General features: G+C 52.4%; 1 protein-coding gene across 2 annotated transcripts in view; it reads right to left on the bottom strand.

Moving 5' to 3' along the window:
- The window catches only part of PYGB (glycogen phosphorylase B), a 58,113-nt gene that overhangs the window by 14,233 nt on the left and 26,271 nt on the right, over positions 1-17,609 (bottom strand). For both annotated transcript variants that reach the window (XM_004441928.3, XM_087445726.1), the window contains exons 3-12: positions 15,395-15,473; positions 12,897-13,000; positions 9,275-9,406; positions 7,094-7,205; positions 6,577-6,659; positions 5,242-5,385; positions 4,509-4,601; positions 3,206-3,352; positions 2,300-2,463; positions 1,237-1,351 (exon numbers count right to left, since the gene is read on the bottom strand). In XM_004441928.3, coding sequence (XP_004441985.1) covers positions 1,237-1,351; positions 2,300-2,463; positions 3,206-3,352; positions 4,509-4,601; positions 5,242-5,385; positions 6,577-6,659; positions 7,094-7,205; positions 9,275-9,406; positions 12,897-13,000; positions 15,395-15,473 — 1,173 coding nt within the window. The remainder of the gene's footprint in view (positions 1-1,236; positions 1,352-2,299; positions 2,464-3,205; positions 3,353-4,508; positions 4,602-5,241; positions 5,386-6,576; positions 6,660-7,093; positions 7,206-9,274; positions 9,407-12,896; positions 13,001-15,394; positions 15,474-17,609) is intronic.

Here is a 17,609-nt window from a genome sequence, read left to right as displayed (position 1 = left end):
GGACACGGAGTTTCTGCTCATTGAGGGTACCCGTCCTCCTGAAGACTGTCCTCCTCCTGTTCTGTCATCCACGCCTCTGCTTTCCTCCTGGGATCTGTCCCCTCCTCTGGGCTTGGCCCCAGGCCTGCGTCTCTCTCACAACACCCCACTCTCAGGAAACACCCTCACACCAGTGGCCCGACCACCACAGGCAGTCCCGCCCCAGCCCCCCCTCAGCCAGACGCGGTTGCACTCCCAACTGTTCTGCCAGGACGCGCAAGTCCCATCAAGCTCAAATGTCCATGACAAACGCACGAACCTCCCTCGCCTCCATCACAGGCCCAAAGCCTGGGGGCCAACCACGGCCCAGCAGCTCCTCACTGCCCGAGCCCCGTCTCCTACCCATCCCCAAGGCCCTGCACCCATCCCACCAGAAACTAATGAAGGTCTTCCAGCTGCCTCCGCACCTCGACCTGGGACCTCCCCGTCCTCCCCACACTCCAGCAGGGTGGTCATTTCCCAGTGAACGTCACAGCAAGTGCGCCCGCTTAAGTCTCCCTGTTGTTAATTCAGGATAAAGAGGAAAACTCCTGGCCTCCAAATACCTTGGCCATGTCTGTGGCCTATCCTCCCTCTGCCCGCCTCACCCAGCACTGAGGCCTCACTGGCCTTCCAGACTCTGGGCCCGCGCCCTGGGCACAGGGCCTTGGAGCAGACACTCGCTACACCCGGAGCGCTGCTCCCCGCTACCTCCTCTTAACTCCAGATGGCGCTCCACTGTCCCTCTCTCAGGGGTGCCTTCTCTGACACACACAGCCCCAGACGAGCAGTGTCCCCCTGCAGGCCCTCACTGGGGGCACTGCCCCACAGTTGCCTGCTGCATCCTCGAGTTGTATACCGCCTGGCATCTAAGAGCGCTTGTTCCTTTCCTTCCTGAGTGAGCACATGAACAAGCCAGTAACTACCACATCTCCGGCTCATAAAACCTCTCAGGCCAGGCAGCCCCACCCAGGCCCCTCCCAAAGCCCAGGACCTCACTTCTGAACTGCTGTGGCCCGGGCCACTGGGCCCCAGCCCAGCCCAGACCAGCGCTCCCACAACTGGAGGCAGCAGCTGGACCCCACCCAAACCCATCCAGGAGGCACTGCTGGTCAACACACAAGGAGCAGATCGCTGCCTGCTCAGCACCCACTGGTGACTGGCCTGACGGCAGTGGGCAGGCAGCAGCCCCTGTGGACTCAGAGGCGGCAGGCTCACCTCCACGATGGTGTCAGCCAGCCCTGGGTTACACAAGAGCAGCCACCGCCGGGGCGTGATGCCGTTCGTCTTATTCTGGAACTTCTCTGGCTCCAGCTCATAAAAATCCTTAAAGCTAAAAACATAGAACACAGGCAATAGTCATACAAGCTGTGTTTTTAACAAGATGAGCAACAGAACGTGAGGACCTTTTAAGGAAATCCCCTGGAAAACACCAAAGCTCAGTTTTTCATTACCACACACTTTGAGACAGTGGCCATGCAGCACACACCTTTCAAAGCACTCCCCATCTGGCCATGTAGCGAGGGGCTAACTATAACCTTATGCACAAGTGGTTGAACCTGGCCACTTTCCAGAATGAAAACATCTCCACAACAGTGGAGAGTGCACAGGCTTTAGAGCTCAAGAAACCGGAGCTCATTTTGCTCATCTGTAAAATGGGGGCACACCCCACTGCGAAGTTTGCTGTGGGGATTAAAGACTTAACACATAAACCGTCAGGCCAGCACTGGGAACACACAGCCCCCACACGGACAGGCCTGCTCTAGGGCCCACCTGGGGCTGACGGGGTGTGCTCCGCACGTCTGGTGTGATGATGTAAGGACAGAACCCCGAGATCATGTCCTACCAAGAGGGGGACAGGAATCATGAGATCTAAGAATTCCTCCTCCCTCTCAGTGACGAGCCCAGGCCCGCCACGCCCTCACCTCCACCCTGTCCAGGCCTGGGACACTTGTCCCGAGGTGGGGTGCTGGTGGCACTCAGCCAGCAGCAGATGGCTCCAGGAGCAGAGCCTCTGCCTGGACAGACCAAGAACACAGAAAACAGGAGGAGCCACTGTGACAAGAAGGCTCGGCTCCCCAACATCACCTGCTAAGTCAGGTCCCTTGATGTCCCCAACCACCAACGAGTGTGCTTCGGGCAGTCCAGTCACTGGCCCCAGGGCAGCAGGTAATGGTGTGGAACATGGGCCGTATGCCTCAGCCACTGTGCGTATGGGTGGTTGACAGTCCCTCGAGGCAGGTCTGGGGTCAGAAAGGGGGTATGCCCCGGCCCCACTCACACTGACTGCTTCACGATCTCCGAGTGGATCCTCGCCACGCCATTGACAGCGTGGGTGCCGATCACACACAGGTGGGCCATGTTAATCCGCTTGCAGTCCCCTTCCTCGATGACAGACATTCTCCGCAGGCGGGCCACATCCCCAGGGAACAGGGCAGCCACGTGCTGTTGCCAAATTGGAGAACCATGACGGGAGGGCAGGAAGTCCCAGAGGCTCCCTGAGGGAAATTCTGTTTCCTCAAGGAAAATCCCGGGGCTGCCGCACCCCAGACCTGCACTCGAGCATCCTGGACGCCCCTCCGAGAGCCCCAAGAGTAGAGGCAGCTCCTCTCACAGGCCTCAGCCCAGGGCAGGCCCGGCCTGGCCGGAGCACTCGGCAGAGCCGCTGTCAGAGGCAGAGGGCGGGCCAGCGGAGCCGAGTAGCTGAGGACACGCCACGTAACCTACTACACAGAAAGGCGGGACTGGTTCCCCCTGTCCTTGTACCATTCTCCTCTCTCCAAGTAACAGGGAAAAGACAAATGGTGCTTTGTTTTCAAATCACCCAAAGGCTGCTCAGGACAAAGGTCTCTGGCATTCTAGGAATAGACACATCTAAACCCTGCTCGGAACTGGAACGTTTTAAAAAGACCTGAATCCACAACTCCCACATACATAGCAGGGGTCTAGGCATGGGGACTAGCCAGCAGCTCTGCCAAGTGACAGCCCCTAGACCCTAAAGTCCTCTGCTGGACAGAGGCTATTCCGTTCAAGAAGTAAAGCACTTGTCCCAGGCCAGACAATTAGATCAGAAGGACAGAGGAGGGCCCATCAGCATGGTGCCTCCCGCCACCTCCGCGTTGCTCATGACAAGAGGGGTGGCCATCACGGGTACAGCCCACCCCTGTCCCAGCAGGCTGGCGCTCACGTCCAGGTGCCTCTGGTTGATGGCGTAGATGATCTCCAGGTGCCGTGGCAGCAGCTGCTCAAACATGGACACAGGCCAGCGCTCCAGGGCCTCCGGGAGCACGGTGTGGTTGGTGTACGCACAGGTCTTCTTTGTGACTTCCCAAGCCTAGAACATTCCAGTGTTTTGTTTAGAAACAAGCAGCTCTTTTGCCAGAGGCCTAGGCAAGGGGATCGAAGGCAGACGTTCAGATCCCACCAGAAAGGGGCCCAGCCAGCCGCATGTCTCTGCTCTCTGAGAGGCCTGTCCAGAACCTTCTCAAAACCCGAAATTAAGCCCTGCGCCCTTCACTTCCCTGACATGACCCACATACTGTGCACATGCTGACGCAGTGCACACACATACCCTACCACCTGGGAATCGCCCCGATTGTTTTCGTTTGTAAATCATTTTTTATTAGTAAACGAAACGAGCCCCAACCAGTTTTCTATTTTATTTCCAATAAACTGACTTCACACCCATAGTCCGGAGATCACTGGCAAACTGTGTGGCCCGACCCTCTGCTGGCCAGGAGCAGACAGGACCTGAGTTGGGGCTGCCCAGCCCGACCCAGAAGTGCACCCCAAAACCAGAGGGGCTCTGGGTGCTATAAAATGGGGTAAAACTGCTTTATGGTTTTACAAGTTGATTTAGTTAAACTAGATCAAGAAAATCCCATTACACTAAAGAATCTAGGACCAAAACATGTCGAGTCAGGAGAAGAAAGCTATAAATATGTCAAGATATTTTCTTTAAACTTAATACTTCCAGGTTTTTAGCCATAATTCTAAGACGAGAAAATACATGTGAGAAGCTCAAAGAAGTGTCAGAATCTTTTCTTGTCTTCCAGAAAATTGCTCTTCTGTGCTTTTCCACCACTGCTTGCACTCACTGTGTGCTAGTCCCTCAGGAGAAACCCAGACCCGCTCCTGGAACGTCCTTCTCATCCCTATGGCCCTGTCTTCTCAGGAACAATACCCCTCTGTGCTCCCAAGGCCACAGGGTAGAGGCCTCCCTCAGGACGCCTCCTAGGACTAGTTGAGTACTCACGACTGTTATTGGGATAGGCTCAAAGGTCAGGGAAACATCGTCACCCCATGTGCCCAGGTCTGCAGGGGACACCGTCACCCCATGTGCCCAGGTCTATGGGGACACCGTCACCCCATGTGCCCAGGTCTGCGGGGACACCGTCACCCCATGTGCCCAGGTCTATGGGGACATCGTCACCCCATGTGCTCAGGTCTGCGGGGACACCATACCCTGCACACTCGTCCTCAGTGCTCACCTTGTCCCAGTCCACTTTCTCCACGTCCACCAGGATCCGCATGAGCTCAGGGATGGCGAGGGCCGGGTGAGTGTCATTCAGCTGGATGGCAACCTGCGGTTTACACAGGGGGATCCCTTCAATCCCCTTCCCCGTGTGGGTGCCATGGTGGTCGGCACGCATAGAACTGGGGTCCTTAGCCGCTCCCCCCACCCCAGGAAGCCTGGTCTACAGGGCAGACAGTAGGAAGCAGACAGCACCACACAGGTGCTGGCTCCAGAGTGAAAACCAACCAAAGAGCAGGGAGTAGGAACAGGGCCCGAGGGGCCCAGGGAGGGAGCAGGAGGACCCTGTGGGCTGGCTCTGCAGCCCAGTGTGCTCTGCAGCAGGTGTCCAGGAGCTGCAGCTTGTGGGTCCCTCTGAGGCCCGCGGTGGTACAGGGGGCTCTCCCTGACTCAGAATGTTCCTCCCACCTAGGTTATGTTGCTTTGTTTAGAATCACTGAACTCAGCCTGCCACACACGTCAGGCTTTGCCCACAGTAGATTTTAGTGTCCCTTGCTGCCTCGACTCCCAAGCGTGGCCCTGGTCGGGGAGGAAGGGGGCCCAGCCCCTGTCAATGAGGAGACCAAGATTAGGGGTGCTGCTGTCCTGCCCCAGCCTCTTCCCGCCCACGCCATAGCCTAGAGGAAGAAACGGAGCCGGAGAACGTCCTGTCCTTCCACATGACCTCAACCCCCAACAGACAAAGGCACCTTGTCTGGGAACGTCTCGAAACAGGTTCTCACGGGGTCCCGGCAGCCGAACTTGGAGGACTTGAAGCGGCGGATGATGTCCTGGAGGGTGGCGGCCACCACAAAGTACTCTTGCTTCAGACGGAGCTCCTTCCCCTCAAAGAACTGCAGACACAGGACAGCTCTGGCACCAACAGCTCACCCAGCAGGGCCACCACAGGCCTCAGGGGTCCCCCAAACTGCAGCACGGAGTGCTAGGCCAGGGGTCCTGCCCCAGGGACTGCAGAGATGTGCGCACAGACGAAACAATAAGAGCCCTTGAGAACCAGAGTGGTGCTGACGCCTTGACCTCACCACTCCGGGGCCCAAAGGTCAGGGGACCCGCCTCAAGGGCACAGGCAGAAGATCTTAAGCGATCTAACCTGCACGTGACCTCTAGACAAGGAGGGAGCACAAGGGCAGCAGCAGAGGGTCACGTGGCCCTGTGTGGTGTGGGGTAGGCAGGAAGGTCTAGTCCTTGTTCATAACGCCTAGCCAAGCACAAGGAATGCCACAGCCACTCAGAAATGCACTCTCCAAAGTGCGGGCATTATAAAAAGGGCTTGCACCTGAAACTCCAGCACCTGCCCCCAACCCTGGGATAGGGGGACAGAAGTACGTTTTGTCGTGCGCCTTTCAGCACCAACGCCCTTCATTACTATGTGCAGGTGTTTCTCTGATAAAACAAAACAACACGCGACCCACTGAGATAGGCAAATTCCAAGGGCTCTTGTCTAGCAATAACCAACCAACCACCAGATGCTAAATTCGGTGGTAATGGAGAATATGGCTGTGACCTTCACTCAGCACATGGTGGGCACGTGCTAAGAGCTTTTCAAATCATGAAAGTCTTGTCTCGAGATGTCACTACAAAATAGAGATTGCTGTCCCCACTTGACAGGTGGGTCATCCAACTCTTGGGGAGGCGGCATCACATGCAGGAAGAGCAGGAACCGCTGAGCTCGAGGTCTGACGGGCTCCGAGGACCCACACGCAGCCTCGTGTGGAGTCGGCTCAGACCCAGCCCTTGGGGGTGGCCAGGTATCACAGGGCAGCGCAGGTGTATGAAAGAGGCCAAATCTCCTTAAGTGTCCTCTCAGGGAGAGAGGGCAAAGGGGAGACGCCAACAGGCACGCCTGGACTCGCTGGGCTTCACCAAGGATGCCTTGCCTGTCCTCACTTCAAGGAGCCACTTCCATGGTCTCACCTGACAACCATGAGGCCAGCAAACAGGTTCCACCAGAGAGCCCAGCCTTGCAGTTGACTTTCGTCCTTGGAGGACGGCACAGACAGGAACTAAGCCTGGGAGCTACTCACATTGTCATTTGGATACAGGACTCTGGAGATGTTCTCGGCCAGGTTCCTGTCCAGGACCGCCTCGATGTAGCCGCCCACGTTAACTAGGAGCAGAATGGTGAGGTCAGGACCCGCAGCCTTACCTTGAGACTCCCTGTGTACCCTTACATTGCGGTTCCTCACTCAGTTCCCTCAGCAGTCTGAGGACAAGCGCTCCAGAACAGAAGGCGCCCCCAGAGTGACTGGTTTGCTCGGCCGCACACCCTACCCCTTAGAGCTGCGCTGGGAACCATGCATCCCCGACACCCTGCAGTGCCCCAGGCGCCCCGCTCTGTCCTGAGAACATGGGGCCCACGAGTGCGGACTTGGCCTCTGAGCCTTCCCTGTGCAGCCCTGGTGCTCATGAGGAACCGGCCCCCAGCCCTCCCACAGCAGAGGAGCCATGTGGTCTCTGCAGCAGTGAGAGTGCAGAGACGGGACAAGAGTGCATGGAGCGAGCTGGGGACAAGCCACCCGGGGACAAGCCAGCAGAACACACAGTCGTGGAGCTTGAAGTCGTTGGGCGCCTTGGCGGACCACAGCCTCATGGTATTGACAGTGTTGTTCTTGTAGCCTGGCACTGGCGTATCGTAGGGCATGGCCAGCACCACCTGGTCGAGGAAGAGACGGTCAGGATCGAGTCAACCAGAGACAGTCCCCAGTCCTGGGGCGCGCTGGGGGGGGCAGCTCCAGCCTTGCAGGAAGCAGAGTTCCACCTCCCTGTTGGTGGCCCGCCTACTCACCCTCCTTCGGCTTTTCTCCTTCTGCCCAAAACACACTCAACTCACCCTGTGCCTGGCCGCAGTCCTAACCCCCTCCCACCCTGTCGCTCACCTGTGCCACAGCCCCAGTTCATGGACGTCCTGAGCTAGGAACACACAGCCTTGCTGGCAAGCCCCTGACCACACTCCCAGCGTCACACTGTCTTTCTAGCTTTACCTTCTGCGATACTGGCATCGCAGACTTAAGAATGCCTCCTCAGCTCCTCGAGGGGCTGCTGTGTTCACCTGGCTTGTGCTCCCTGAGCAGCCACTCCTCACGTCCTCGTCCTCTGCCCTCCACACCTTCCCTCTTCTCACTCCACTTTGCCTGAGCAATGTCAGGACTCAGCTAACTCCTGCCAACAGACGACTTCCACCTCTGTCCTCCACTTCCCAGTGTCTGCAGCCAGGCTTCTGTCGGATGCCTTGACCTCTAACCCTCAGTGAAACCAACCAGCCCACACACTCCACTCCTGAAAACACGGGACCTGCTCTCCCACCACGGGGCCTGCATGCTCCTTCCCAATTCCCATCTGTCCAAAAGCACCCGCTTTGCTCTTGCCAAGCACAGAAGCACACAAGCCTCAAGGCCACTTCCAGCCCTCGGCCTCTCTGATGGGGTTCCTCACACTCGGGCAGGCTTATGGTGGCCCCGAGCGCAACTGTGCAACTTGACAAGATGAAGTCAGCTCTGACAGGCACAGGGGACTGTGTAACGGCATCATCAAGTTCAAGCCCAGTATCATCTTTCCCTTCCTTTGTCCTCTCAGCCCTTACCTCTGCCCCCGGCTCCTCGCCCCCCATGGCCTTGTCCACACCAGCAACAAGCCCTGCAAAGCATCTCCAACCCCCTTCCTCCCTCTCCACGGCCAGCCCTCTGGGTCAAGGCCCTCATCATACCCTGTCTGGGATGCCCCAGCAGCCTCCAGGCCTCCTTACCCACAGGGACACGTTCATCTTCTACAAGCACACACACTTAGAAAACCAGGTGCTCTGCTCTGCTTTTTCAAATTAACTACTACTTATTATGGCATCTGAGGCTTCCACAACGTGGCTCCAGCCAGCCCCAGCCCTACGTGTCCTTAAAACTTATGTTGCAGAAAATCTGGACGACTCATTTGCGCATGTCTGCGACTTCCCCAGTCTCCCAGGCTCACTCACTTCTGCTCATCCTATCTATACCATTAGACAACTAAGTCTCACTCTTTACAACTACCCCTCTTCTCATGAAGCCTCTCTCCTGCTAGCCTCCTCCACCCTCTAAAGCCATTGAGATGTGCACTCTCTGCTGTCTCTGAGCCCGGACTGGACTCTCCGTGGTTGCACCCCACTATGGCTGGCACTACATTCAGCCAAGCACTCCGTGCTCTTGTCCTGGCCCCCTCATCAGGGCACAACTGGCGGGGAGGGCCTGTGCCCCATGCCGGGACATCCACCTAGGCCTCCCCACATGCTCAGGGTTCTGATAGCTCAGAGTAACCCGTGGTCTGCACCCGGGAGACACTACTGAGGTCCATGGGCCACACGTGGGACCAGGAGCAAGTGGCCAGGGAGCATGTCGAGTGCCTGCTCTCCGGAGATGCTGTGGGGCTCTTCACGTCCCCCAGGGGATCAATGCCCTGTCCCTGTCACAATGCTGGCCTGCTTGCCAGCCTGTGGCAACAGCTGCTGGTCTCCACCCCAACACAGCTCCTGTTAAACCACAAAGAGTGTGGCCTCACATTCACCATTTCCTGCTGTCTGGACAGCTCCTGATGAAGTGTAAGAGGAGCAGAGAGCGTCCCAGGCTTGGACCTCAAGTTAGGTCCCCCAGGGGAGCAGCACGCCTCCCACTCCCAAAGGGAAGCTGATGCGACAACGAAACACAAGCAGTCACCATCCTCAGCCCCACGCTTCCCGGAAACGCGCTGGTCGGATACCTGCGTGTCCAGCCACCTCACGCCCTCGGGGGTGTGCTCCACTCTCCCGTAGAAGTGCACAGGAAGCATGTACTCGGGCCGGGCTTTCTCCCAGGGGTTGCCGTAGCGCAGCCAGTCATCAGCCTCCTCCACCTAGAAAGGGGCCAGCAGCGAGGTCAGCTCTCAGGAAGGAGGAGACAGTCTTGGGCACTGGGCTGACCCTGTCCTGGCCCACACTGGCCACACTGTCAAGATGATGCTGCCGAGCACTGAAACCAAACTGCAGCCTCTGTACGATGCAAAGATTTCAATTCCAGTCAAGGCCATGTGGTTAAAAATTAACACTTTGGGCTATTAAAGAAACAAACTCATAAAATTCAGAAAAATGCATCAACGTAAAAAGACACTAAGAATCAGCTGAATTCAGCAATAAAAACGAATGAAGTCCTGATGCATGCTACAACATGAATGAACCTTGAAAACATTATGCTGAGTCAAAGAACTGTGTAATTCCATTTATATGAAATGTGTAGAACTGCCAAACCCATAGAGACAGAAAGCAGAGCAACGGTCTTCAGACACAGGGGTGTGACTACAATTCCGTGTTTTTCTATGGGGTGATGAAAACATTCTGGAAATAGGTAGTGGTGATGGTTACCCAACTTTGTGGATACATTAAAAACCACCTGCTATGTCAAAAAAGCTGCTATTTAAAAAAAAAAGAAAGAATCCCTGGAAGCCCGCTGCTTTGAAACGACACCACAACGTGTGGGGCCAGGGCCGAGCTGCCCCTGGGAGCGCCTGCAACAGGGGCACCCGCTCACCTGCCGGAAGACACCGCCTTTCCTCTAAGCCTTCCTCAAGGCAGCTTATTTTCCAAAAACTGCACCCAGTGGCATCCAAAATTAGTAAATTTTGTAATTTACTAGTAAATTTTGTTTTTATTTATTTATTTATTTATTTTTTCCCCCAAAGCCCCAGTAGATAGTTGTGTGTCATAGCTGCACATCCTTCTAGTTGCTGTACGTGGGACGCGGCCTCAGCATGGCAGGAGAAGCGGTGCGTCGGTGCGCGCCCGGGATCCAAACCTGGGCCGCCAGCAGCGGAGCACACGCACTTAACCACTAAGCCACGGGGCCGGCCCAACTAGTAAATTTTGTTTTAATAGTAAAAACAAAAAACACTCCACCAACAAAATACCAAGTCATCCACAGGCTCTGCCGGTGCTGTGAGTAGACGCATTTGGGGGAGCTGCTTTTCCCTCCACGCTGCGGGATTTATTCTGCTTACAAGCCATGGAATAAATTAACTTGGTAGGGCACTGAATGAAGAATTATAAATACAAATTAACTAAAACTTCAATGAGGTCAAGTCTTTTCTTCCATCTTAATAAACAACCTCATGTATGCTACTCGGAGGGTTTTTTAATGGTCCTCACATAGCAGCAGCAGGTCACTAGAGAGAGCACAGCATTTGTAATGTGGGAAGGTGACATGGCTGAGGCTACAGCTCTGACAGGCACCTCTCCAGCTCCTCCTGGCTGCCACTGGGTGCGGCAGATGCTCCTCACGGGACCAGCCCTGCCATTGACCTGGTGGCACGGCCCGTACATCAGTGAGATTCCCTCACACCACAGCCTGGCCATCTCCCGCACAGTAAGTGGCTCTATGAGTCACCTGCAGAAGCAGCATCTTCCCAAATACAAGAGACATCGGGGTCTCCCCTCTGGAGCCCCTGTCCCTGACAAGCAGGTTGGCCTGTGGCCCCCATCGGCCACAACGCTGCTGTGCAACCACTGCCCACGCTAACTTCTGCTACAGCTAAACTCCATTAAAACGATTCCAGCTGACCGGCTCCCAGGAAAACAGGGTGGGAGGAGGGCAAGTTCACCACTCACCTGTCATCTGAGGACTGTCTTTACACTGTGAGGCAAGATGGCAAGAGGTAGAGGACCGAGGAACCAGAAGAAAGAAATGTCTGTGGTCAAACAAACAGAAAACAATACCAAACACCTTCCCGCTCTAAACCACGACAACAACCAGGCGAGGAGGAGCCTCCGAGTTTCTGTCTTATAAACACACACATTAACGGACTATAAGAGCCAGAATGGGTCCAAGAACACAAGTGCACGAGGGTGGAGTACGTCCAACACACACACACACAGAAGTGTGAATGAAATCACTGGAAGGCACCAGGAGGAAAGCTGTGTTTCTCTTCTTCAGGTTGGAGAGAGTATGTCTATAAATTAAGCAATGGATACAAATCTGTTTTAAGTTTTCTTTTATTTTTAGCCATACTTTTCTTTGCCAACTTTTTATTATGAGCATTTTCAAACACACAGAAATGTCAGAATTGCCAGTGAACACCCACATCCACCACCTAGGTTCTAGAACTGTTAACATTTGCCATACTTGGGCTGGCCCCGTGGCTTAGCGGTTGGGTGCTCGCGCTCCGCTGCTGGCGGCCCGGGTGCAGATCCCGGGCGCGCACCAACGCACAGCTTCTCCAGCCATGCTGAGGCCGCGTCCCACATGCAGCAGCAGGAAGGATGTGCAGCTATGACATACAGCTATCTACTGTGGCTTTGGGGGTAAAAAAATAAATAAACAAAATCTTTAAAAAAAAAAAAACATTTGCCATACTTGATTGATCGCACATCCATCCATAGATCCAGTAAAGTTTCGAGAATTTCAAAGTAAGCTGCTGACATCTGCACACTCCTCCACTGAACACACCAACATGCAGTCACTAATCACAGTTGTGTGTTTACTTGTAGGTTAGGATGTATATGATGAAATGTATAAACTGAAAGGTACCACTGAGGAGTTCTGACAAGTGCACACAACCATGTGACCCAAGTCCCATCAGGACACAGGACACTTCATCACCCCCGTCGGCACCTTATCATGTAGACTCTGCTACCCGCATATAAACTTCTTGATCCTAACCCAGCCCTGCTTTACCTGTGACTTTGACATCCCAAATTACATTCAATAAACTATTCTCCATCCAAGTAGAATAGTTTTGTCTTTCACTTTGAGGTTCCATGAGAGAAGCAGCTGCCGACCTGTGGAGGGTGCTCAGAATGTATTTGGAGATTCCCTTTGTACCAACGAGGTCTTGACCGCCTTACTTAGCTGTCTGCTGCTTTAGAACCAGGCTCACTCTTCCTAAGGGCCACTTTGCTTTGCAGAGTCCATCCTCTCAACCCACAGGAGGCCGTCCCTTCCATGGTATCAGGGAGTGAAGACAAACGGTGGAAACAAAAACTACAATAACTGTTTTTCCTACTACTCCAGGTCAACTTTCCCACTGGGGGTGAACCAGAGAGGGCCACCTTCACTCTGCACTGAGGTGTCACAGGAAACCAGCACACAGACCACGGCGTCCTCACACCTTGGCGTCTCCTGTAAGGCCCAGCCCACCAGACCTCCCCGCCGCCACGCAGAAGCTGATGCAGTGAGCTTGCACGAGAGCTCCTGGCCTCGTCCTGACCTGCCTCACCTCCGCTCTGCCTGGGACTGGCATGCAGTCTCTCCAGGGAGGCGGGTAAAGTAGAAAAAGCCAACCTGGTAAGTGTCCCTGTCCATTTTCTCGTGTGAACGAGAGCTGCAAATGAGTGAAGGAACCAAACCTTACCCACCTGCCAGCCGTTGACAATCTTCTGGTTAAAAATCCCAAACTCATAGCGGATTCCATAGCCGTATGCTGCCAGGCCCAAGGTGGCCATTGAGTCAAGGAAGCAGGCTGAAAATTCCAAACACAAAGAACTTCTTGAGATCAAGGACAGCAGATTCGAGGCCCACCAGAAGCAACACCCAGACACCCAAGTTAAGCAGGTGACGAGAGGCCGGCCTCCAGGGCACCAGTGGTTTAGTGGGGACCAGTCAGCCTCAGGTTCAAGAGAAGGAAAACTGAACTCCCCTTCTCACCCCCCGCAGCTTGGGAGCCTGGGGCTGTGCCAAGAAGATATCAACGCGGGGGCTATTTGGGGGGTGTGGGAAGAGCAGAAGGGAAGAGGTAAAGAATCCCACAGAAAATACCCTCAAACTCGGCACGTCTCTAAACGCACTGTCCCCCCACTACCAACCTTCTCTTAGAGAGGCCCCCTCAGGCTGAAGGCCTGCCCCTCCCCACACACATTCTACTTACAGTCCAAGCTACCTGGAGAGTAGGACAACATCACAAAATTATCTCCCCCCACGCTAGTGAAGAAGGCACAAAAGCCGGGGCTGGGAATGGGCATTTCACAGTCCACAACTCCAAACACCCAAGGCCAAAGTGCCACCAGGCCCCCCGTAAGGTGGCTGGAGCAGCATGCCACCAATTTGAGCCTTGTTCCAATCAAAATGTCTTGAGAAAAAACCCACAATGTATTGAATAAAGATCCAGAAGACAGCTTATTAAACTTCTGGATTAAAAAGAATAGAAAAGCAGAAAAAACTCCACACGAAACACCAGCAAATAAAATACATGCCCAACTCAGCAAAAGTGCACAGAGCCGTGGCACAGGCCCTCTGCTGAGGGGGAAGAAGATACACGAGTGTCAGATCTGGGCTCTGGTTTTGAGGAGATCATTCCCGCAGGAGGGACACACAGCATATCAGGCTATGGCAGGCTGGGAGTGCCCCTGGTCTGCACAGGTGAGAGGAATCCGCAGAACCAGAGGGGCCCAAGAGGAGATGCCAGCACACAGTTCACAGGGAAGGCCAATGAGTGGCACTGCAGACATGGCAGGAAAGGTGCCTGAGAAGTCGACAGGAATCAGATGGCGAAAGGCCTGAGAATGCCTGAAGGGAGGCGGATGCCCATGGGCGGGGGTGGGACAGCCCGCTGACGGGCACCTCCTTCAAGCGAGAGGTTAGCTGAGGCAGCCACTCCAGTGAGGCAGACCAAGGGGTCTTCTAGACCCCTCGAGCTTAGGAAAACAGGTTCTGTTTTTACCGACTGAGAAAGGACAAGATGGGAAGACGACCACGATCAACAGAACGTCATCGGGGGTGAAGGGGACTGCAGGGGACTGAAGCCCTAGGGGCTCATGGTTCACTGGGGCTCTCTCAGGTCTGCACTCTGCCGCTGGCCTGGACTCCACGATGTGGTCTGCAGGGGAGTAAGCTACAGCCTAACATGTTTGGTATGATCTCAGCTTCGTAAACCAGAACAGAGCCCTGCATCTGAGGCAGGATGCACAGGACACACATAGGCTTTCACACTAGGGGGAGGTGAGGCAGGCCTTGAGAAGTGTTTCTTTATATAGATCCATGTGTTATTTTGTTTGAGAGAAACACATGCTACATTTATAATTTCTGAAGAATTTAACTTAAAATTTGAAAACATACACGTATACCCCACGGACAAATTTTAGTGTGTGCTCCCTTTACAAAATGACAATTCCATTAAGGGGCAGTGATGCGAAGCGGCAGGGCCCAAGCCCACCCTCCCAGGGACTCTCCACACACCAGGGCAGCACAAAACTTGACTTACTTCTGCCCCAGAAACACTGTGCCCACAAAGCGGACCGCCAAATCAAATTCACCATGACTGCTACTGCCACTTCCGTGTGCTTAACCCAGCTCCCTCTCCCCAAAAAGCCCAGCAAAGTAATTAAAACAGAAAAAAGCAGAACAAAACTAAGCATGCTCAGAGTGGTCCAAGACAGCAATATACTCAAAAAGAATGGCTCTGTTACTTCAGGGCCATTTTCCTGTCTACTGTAGGAAAGCAGGACTATCTTGCTGTAAGCTGGGCTACATTCACAAACTCTGTGTGTGTCTGTGTGTACCTGTGTCTATGTCTGTGTTTCTATCCATCTGTCTTTCTCCCAATTACTGACTTTTGGATGGTGCGAGTGCTTGGCATATTGGAAACTCCTCCTAGCACCAGTTACCCAACACTGGCAAGCCTGGTCTTCGTGATAATTATGAAATGCCCCTTGTGAAAGAGAACAGATATTTTTTATTTTTTTTTCCACTGGTGGCAAAGATTTCAACCTGGAGAACACACTCTCCCATCCACTCTCAGGGACCTATTCACCCCAACCGACCAGCATCGGGAACACAGCTGAGCTCGGCCTCACTAGGTGACCACCGACAAGGCACCAGGTCAGGAAAGACCTTGTCCTAGACAGACGCCTGGGGTTACCTGCCAGCCTCCCCAAGCCTCCATTCCCAAGGCCAGCATCCTCTTCTATTTCCTCCAGTTCTTCCAAGTCCAACCCCAACTGTGAATAAAAACACAGGTCACATTTTCATATCACTTAATATTTTCCCTCAAGCAACAAGTGGAAAGATACTTAAATCTTGTGAGCTTATATCAAAGGTTAGAGTCTGCTTTGTTTTAGACTTGAAAATCCAATGTTAAAATCTGGTGTTAAATCAATGCACGAAAATGAAAGTTTCCAGGTATTTTAAAAGGTGCCAAACTACTTAAGAATTAACAGCCAAAATGTGACATAGTTTAATAGCTAGAGATATTTATTGCCAGGTTATTAACCTACTTACAGTGGACAGATGATAACATGTATCCTAAAAATTCTGAAACCAACGGTTTCAGTAATTGTCTAATTTCACCTGGTCTAATGATATTTATGTGACCTCTTTTTAAACCAAAATCTAAAAGCACTTTCGCCATGGCATTCCAAATGCATTCAAACAATCTTATGAAACAGATATGGCACATAAAAATCAGAGAGAGAGCAACAAAGTCATAACTCCTTCACTTGACTTAAAACCATTCCAGAATGCAGATCTTTAGGCTCTCAGTTATGATAGACAGATAACTGTTCTATTAATCTGTCTTTAGTGTATTAAACTTGACAAATTGTTCACATTAATTATCTTAATCAGTGGTTTTTAAACTTTCTGGTTTTAGGAGGACCCAAAAAGCCGTTGTTTATTGGGATTATATCTATCAATATTTATCAAATTATAAATTAAAATGGAGAAACGTTTTTTTAAAGTATATATGAATTCATTTTAAAATAAAAATAGGGCCGGTCCTGTGGCTTAGTGGTTAAGTGCACGCGCTCCGCTACTGGTGGCCCAGGTTCGGATCCTGGGCACGCACTGACACACCGCTTGTCTGGCCATGCTGAGGTGGCGTCCCACATACAGCAACTGGAAGGATGTGCAACTATGATATACAACTATCTACTGGGGCTTTGGGGAGAAAAAGAGAAAAAAGAAAAGGAGGAGGATTGACATGGATGCTAGCTCAGGGCTGATCTTTCTCACAAAAAAATAAATAAAAATAAATAGGGCTGGCCTCGTGGCTTAGTGGTTAAGTGCGCGCGCTCTGCTACTGGCGGCCCGGGTTCGGATCCCGGGCGCGCACCGAGGCACCGCTTCTCCGACCACACTGAGGCCGTGTCCCACATACAGCAACTAGAAGGATGTGTAACTACGACATACAACTATCTAGTGGGGCTTTGGGGGACAAAAAGGAGGAGGATTGGCAATAGATGTTAGCTCAGAGCCGGTCTTCCTCAGCAAAAAGAAGTGGATTAGCATGGATGTTAGCTCAGGGCTGATCTTCCTCACAAAAATAAATAAATGAATAAATAAAAATAAACCCATTATATGTTAACATAACACAGTTTAATGAAAAACTACATTTTTTAAAACAAAAAAAAAACTTTACTGAGAAGAGTGGCAGTGTTTTCTATTTTTACAAATCTCTTTCCTTGGTTTCAACCTGTTGATTACATACAGCCTCTGGAAAACTCCACCGCATACGCGTGCGAGAACGACCTAGCAGACCCCAGCAAAGGTCTCAGGGGCCCCGGCCATCTCCAGACCACACTGTGAGAATCTGATAAATTACAAAGGGTGGAAGAAAAGTTGTGAGAAAATGAAAACATCAAAGTCCTAAATGAATGGTTTAGTGTCTATTAAGTAAATTGAATGGTATTAACACATAATAATCTGATTCAGAGTAAAATTTCAAAATATTGACTTTATTCCCATAGCAATTTCAAAGAGTGTATTCCACCAAAAATATTTTGGGTGAGTGTGTGCCAGGGGCAGAATTTACCCAATAATACATTACTGGCTTGAAGTTAAGAAATATGTTTACAACGTTTTCCAAACTTATCTGACCATGGAACCTCTTATTCACGAAACATCTATTAAACTCAGAGACCAGTAAACTAAATAAAGACAGGCTAAGAGTAGATATGGAAAGATGTTTTGTTCGTTTAAGCTTTTACTTTGAATGTTATAGGCACACACAGCCTAGTAGCGCGAATTTTGCCTTGAGTTTGAAAGTGTTCAATACAGACACAAAAAGTAGCTAATTGATAGACCCTAAAACCTTGCTAAAGTGGACTTCTGAACTGAAGACAGAAAAAGAGCATAAC

Source organism: Ceratotherium simum, chromosome 21, assembly GCF_057802395.1.
Source record: "Ceratotherium simum simum isolate JZ-2026a chromosome 21, ASM5780239v1, whole genome shotgun sequence".
In the NCBI taxonomy this organism is placed as follows: Eukaryota; Metazoa; Chordata; class Mammalia; order Perissodactyla; family Rhinocerotidae; genus Ceratotherium; species Ceratotherium simum.
This window is presented reverse-complemented; position numbering and strand designations above follow the sequence as displayed.